We start from the raw sequence: 6,079 nt of genomic DNA, 5'->3' as shown, positions 1-6,079 counted from the left end.
CCCCCACCCCACCCCAAAAAAAACCCCTAAAATTTCTCCAAACTTGTTACTCTTACTTTTTGTGGAATATTTTATATTACTATAAAAACATCAGTTCATAAAAGAAATTGAAAATGTGTCAGGTAATTGTGGTATGGACAACAGTGATAGCTAACTATATCATTAGTAACACAATTAGGAAATTGTTGAGGTGGCATTACAAATAATTTTATGCAATGAAAATTCATGGCAACAATGAATTATGTGTTTCATATTATCATAACATTTCAGACATTTTTAAAATTAAGATACTGTTCTTCCACTCATTTATGTATGTACTAGCCAGTTGTCCATGAGGAATGATGGGGGGTGGGGATGGGAACAGAGCACTACTGCCCACCACCCTGCACTGCCACAGGAGTAGGGGAGGGGGGAGGGAGACCTTGCCCTACGGTCCTGTCTGTCCCCCTCGGCCAGCACCCTGTGCTGCCACCTGCAGGGAGCAGAGCTGGGGGCTGGTAGAGTGGGTAAGGCCAGTGGCACTGGCCGTGCCCCATCTGCTCTGGCCCCGCCATCATGGCAGTGCACTGCTGCCACCGCCTCCTGTCCCAAACACTCTTGGAGCACTCTGGTTGGGTGTTTCAGACAACCAGTTGGAGTGCGAATAAAGCCTTATGAACAGACACACAGACAGACTAAGGCTTTTATAATATTAGAATGTCATCAGGTCTGTTTACGGTAAGTCATTAGGCAGCTGAGACTAAGTTCCTTGTGCTTACAAGTTTATATCTTAATGTTATATTGCACATGATACTCTTGTATTTCTTTAGAAAGTCATATGTAAAAAACAGGGTAGACCTTCAGTGTTTGTATGGTGCAAAGATGTATCCAGTTTTGCTTTAACTGAAGTTAATGTCAGTTTCAAATCAATGGCAATTTTGATTAAAATATTTTTCTGTTCAGAGATCAGATCTTCCTAAAAATAGCTTTAAAATTTGCCTTTCAATATAATAAGAATAAAAACACATTTATAATAAAATTGAATATATTACATTTTGAAGTATATACACAATATGCCTTTTTTATTAATATGGCAGGTTTGTTTAACACCTAATGGCAGTAACATGAAAATCCGACAGCCAAATGAAATTCCCATAAGAAGAAATTATCTCCCCGCTTTAAAGGTAGAATATAGTACATCTGCACATCAGAAGTCCTTCAGAATCCAGGTTTACAGAATACAGGTGGGTCTTATCAAATATAAGACAGAAGACCTAATAATCACTTAACAAAAATTAGTCTTTGGGGTAGTGGTAGTGGTTGTTTTTGACCACATAAGTTATTTTTTTTTAAGCTTATATTCATCCAATTCGCTTTAAAAAAATATAAAGATAAATAACTGATTTCAGCTTGGTACCTTTGTGTAATTGGCTTATATAACAAGGTAAGGAGTATTTAAATATGTGTATGTTCGTTTCCTAAAATTTCGGGGTGTTTTAGTTTTTAATAAACCTTTTGTGTGAAGAGCTAACATACACCATCTTGTCCTGTCCTTACCCTATCAGATACAAAACCAGATTCCTGGAGCCATATTTCCCTTTGTGTTTTATCCTATTAAACCTCCAAAGTCCGTCACCCTGGATTCAGGTTTGTTGATACAATTTAGTTTAATTTCTGGTTTAAGATGTATATAGTTATGTACTTTTGTAAATGTTTCCAGTTGTGACTATTACCTTACTTTATCTAGTAAGATTACAATGTGGTTAAATTTGATTGAAACATTTACATGGAAGAGACAAGACAGTTCTAGGCCATTAACAGTTGAAATGAACCAGAGTATAGAGAAAAACATATTAATATTAAAAGAAATTATCCACCCCATCCAGCACAAATTAAATGTAGGAAATGCTTGTTTAATTCTCCTCCCCCTGCCCTCTGCAAAGAAAAATTGGTTTCAGTCATCAGTGTTAAATGAACATCCACTCTGCATGTCTTTCTGACACATTTGTAGTCAAAGCCATTGCAACAACTGCACCTAGTGTAGGTTTAGTATAAACTTACATCACTTTTTAATTTTAAGTTGCACCTGTGTGCACCAGATGCAAGTTTAGCCTTGACGCACTGTTCTCTTGGTAGAAAAGGAAGAGCCATTTTATTTAAATGACCATTATTCATGTGAGGCCTGGTGGTAGTGTTTCCATTGCATAGCTTCTCTTCATTTATCCTTAAATTCCACCCATGGAATTCACAGGTAGTCTGATTGGACTTGGAGGGGGTGGGTTCCAGGACTAAGCCCCATTCCTTTACCTTGGGCCACCAGACTCTCAGCTACACTGGTTGAATAAATTGCCTATTTTTTTTGTGCTATTTTATATTTTAATTTTATACTTGCTTCATTTTGGTGAGGTAGTGACTTGTCTAACTTCTTCCTTTTCTGGGCGTTTGGTCTGGTGGTTTTAACAACAGGATCTGGCAGGGCAGTCTTGGCTCAGACCTTACCTATCTTACCCAAGCAGTTAGGTTTAAGTGGTGGTCTCCATTTGAGGTAGCATTTACAGCTCCACAGTGTGACTTCTGCTTTGTTTACACTGCCTAATCATAAGGTGTAGTCAGACGAGAATAATGAATAACAAACCTCCCCCAAGGGGCCATAATGCCAGCAAAGAAAATCCTGATGAATTGCTCCTGAGCATTTTGGGGAAAGCATCTAATGGTGAGCAGGGGATCATTCTAGGGTTAAGACCCACAATAGGACCCCAGAGGAAGTATAAATTCCTTGAAAGGATCCAACATCTCCTCCAAGATTGAATTGGGTCCTGGGCTCTCTTAGGAAAGAAGTGTCTGCCTGTTGCATCTTCCCTCTTTTTCCTTATTCTTACAATGCTCTTGGGTAAGTCATGTAAATGCCGGGGACTATAGCTCCCAGAAAGGCAAGAAATAAGTAATGCCTTTTCAAGGCAAGAATTAGTATTTTTCAGGCAATAATTTGCATTGAACAAATGGGGTGAATATTAGGAATTAGGCCCTTCCCCTTTTGCTTCCTCCGCTTGAGGGATTGTTTGTTGGGTCCTTTCTTCTATCTGAAGGTTCTCCAAGTGCTCTGTATCATTTTCAACATCCTTTTCCCACTTGTAGCAGGTCTGTTCCTCCTATGAAACCCTGTCTCAGACTATAGTTTTAAGGCAAATTGTGCCTGCCTGGCACAAGATTTTCACTGTGTTGAGGAAAGAATTTCAGGCTCAGGCAGCAGAGGAATCTGACTTGTGCTTTCTGGGTATCAACCATGAGTTCTTGTCCAGCACGGGACAGGGAATTGGAGGCTGAAATGGAAGAAGATGGAGACTTCTTTCAACTTTTCCCATCCTCACAAAGGTATAAGGAAGTAGTGTAGGCAGTCTCTGACCAAGTCAGAGGCATGTGATGATCAGGGATCCTGGTTTTCTGTGTTTAAAAATCACAAATTCTGTGACTTAAAACCCCCAAATCCACGTATTTTTTCTGTGTTCAAAATGAAACACCACTATATAGATAGGTATCAGCTGAATACAATGTTTTATTGATATATTTACAATTTTAAAGCAGTTTGGAAGCCTACTAGTGCCTCGGTCATTATAACCCCCCGTGTCCCGCTATCCCCAACCCCTCACAGCCTGGAATTCTTCCAGCCTGCAAGGGGAAACCTGCAGTTTCTGTTTTTCTCCTTTAAAGGGGATAATCTGTGGGGGGGGGTTCCCCATCAGAGGAGAAAATCAGTATTTTTCTCTCTTAGATGAGAAAATCTGCGTTTTTCCACAGCAAATGGAACACTCAGATCCTTGGTGATGATTCTGTCCCACACACAGTCGTGGGGTTACTGTGCAGTAAATGATAAATAAGTGGCCACATTCGAAGTGACACACGTTTCTATGTCAGTGGTGTTAGGCTGATCATTTTTCAGGTTCTCAGGCACATCTAAGAAGCAACTTCCACAGTCATGGTGTTTGTACCAGCTGAGAGACTCTAGGTCAGGATGATAGTTATCTTGCCCCATGAAGAGCAAGCAGAAGTTTCCAAATACACCCCCAAAACAGGGAAAAGGAGGAAGGTAACAAATTGCAGGACTTCTCCAGGAGAGGATGCCAGTAGCTGGCAAAGAAAGTATTAATTTTAATTAATGTCTTCCCTATCAAGCATATTAGGTACATAGTTTTTATAGAGCTCTCCTTTGAAGGTGTCAGAAGATCTAAATATTACATTCAAGTGTTATATAAAAGCAGAGAGAACCTGATGGGGAGCTTCTGTAGAGACAAATTTCAAGCTGTCAGAGAGAGAGAGAGAGAGAGAGAGAGAGAAAGTGTGTGTGTGTGTGTGTATCCTTTTAGTTCACTTTTTTACAGCTCTGTCAGTGGAGTATCTAAATAAACAAAAGGATGTAATAAGCATGGTTGTAAGGAATTGGAGAAGTGGTCCATCGAGTCCAGTAGAGAGATACAGTGGCCAGCGCCAACTGCTTCATAGATGATCCAAGTAACCATAATGGGCTTCTGTAGTGCTCACAAGGAAAGTTCTCTCCTTCTTGCTACCTCATAGGAGTGAGGAATGTAACAAATACTAAATTTATACAAATGCTATATTTGTACTGATATACAATGTGAGTTCCAAGGCATGCAGGTGGTCTATAATGCTGAAAGTATGGCCTAAGCACTTCAAAAAAGTACCAGTTTGAAATGGTAATGTCAAGTTTCATAGTGGCACATGTATTGGCTGTTTAGTTATGAGCAGACCTACAGAAATTACCATGAAGTCAAACTGTTATCTACTGCTGATAGTATTAAACTTCAAGCTAAACCTAAGAGTTGTAAATTGGTTATTTATAGGAGGTATAGTTTTCATGTTTATTTTTAATGGAACTTTTAAAGTGAAATGCCAGATTAATATCTTTTCCTCCTAATGTTGATCATAGCTAAAGTAAGACAATATACAGGCAACCCCCACTTAGTGCTGTTTCGCTGTAGTGCTCATTTCACTTTGATACCTGGTTTCACTTGGCGCTCATGGGTTTCACTATATTGCTCATGGGTATCGGGCAGGGAGCATTGGTGTCACACACTCTCATCACTATCTTGCTTCATCAAAATCTTTCGTGAGCTGTGCTGTTTCGTGATCTTTGTACCTGTCACCATCTTACTTTGTTTTCTGAGTTGCACCGTGAGTCAAACATGCAGCTGACTCTGAAAGTGCTGAGAAAAAACAACAAGAATGTTCCTCTTGGGACTCCTGGACAGTCTCCCCAAAGCTGTTGCCAGACACCATTCATTGTTTTGGAGGCAACTTCATCCTGGGCACTTGAAATGTTATCTATTGCCCAGCGGATATTATAGCCCTTCCTAAATTCTTTTAGGTTCGGGAGTACCCTCTCCATCTGTAGATCTGACAGCCGGGGCGAATGTTTTCCTTATGTAATAAGCCTTAAAAGCAGCAATGACACACTGGTCCATTGGCTGTATGATGGAGGTGGTATTGGGGGGCAGGAAAACAATTTTTACATTATCACTGACGTCATCAAGTGTGATAGGATGCCGTGGTGCTTTGTCTAAGATGAGAAGTGCCTTGTGGGACAGACTGTTCTCAGCACAATATTTCTCAACTGCAGGACAAAAATAATCCCTGAACCAACTCTGAAAGATTAACATTGTCACCCAGGTCGTCGTCTTAGACTTCCAAATGACTGGCAAACTGCTTTTAAGATGCACCTTGAGAGTCTTGGGGTTTCCTGAATGGTATACAAGCAATGGTTTCAATTTAAAATCCCCTGCAGGATTACTGCCAAGCAATAAAGTCAATCCTTGGACACCTTGAAACCTGGCATTGACTTTTCCCTGGAAATGTAGGTCCTAGAAGGCATCTTCTTCCAGAAGAGGCCTGTCTCATCAGTGTTGAAGACTTATTGAGGTGTATAACCCCCCTCAGTAATTTCCACAAGCTTATTTCTATAACTAGAAGCTGCTTGGGTGTCAGCACAAGCAACCTCCCCCTGAACAGAAACGTTATGCAAGTTGCTGCGCCTCTTAAATCTTTCGAACCACCCCTTACTTGCAAAAAAAAAAAAAAAAAAAAAAAG

The 6,079-nt window shown here is 40.1% G+C and overlaps 1 protein-coding gene across 2 annotated transcripts in view; it reads left to right on the top strand.

Annotated features, from left to right (window-relative positions):
- The window catches only part of VPS13A (vacuolar protein sorting 13 homolog A), a 222,156-nt gene that overhangs the window by 169,283 nt on the left and 46,794 nt on the right, over positions 1-6,079 (top strand). For both annotated transcript variants that reach the window (XM_019517426.1, XM_019517427.1), the window contains exons 57-58: positions 1,077-1,223; positions 1,545-1,626. In XM_019517426.1, coding sequence (XP_019372971.1) covers positions 1,077-1,223; positions 1,545-1,626 — 229 coding nt within the window. The remainder of the gene's footprint in view (positions 1-1,076; positions 1,224-1,544; positions 1,627-6,079) is intronic.

This window comes from Gavialis gangeticus, unplaced genomic scaffold, assembly GCF_001723915.1.
Source record: "Gavialis gangeticus isolate Ggan-Ray unplaced genomic scaffold, GavGan_comp1, whole genome shotgun sequence".
Taxonomy (NCBI): domain Eukaryota; kingdom Metazoa; phylum Chordata; order Crocodylia; family Gavialidae; genus Gavialis; species Gavialis gangeticus.
Note: the sequence above shows the minus strand (reverse complement) of the source record. Positions and strands in the feature narration are given on the sequence as shown.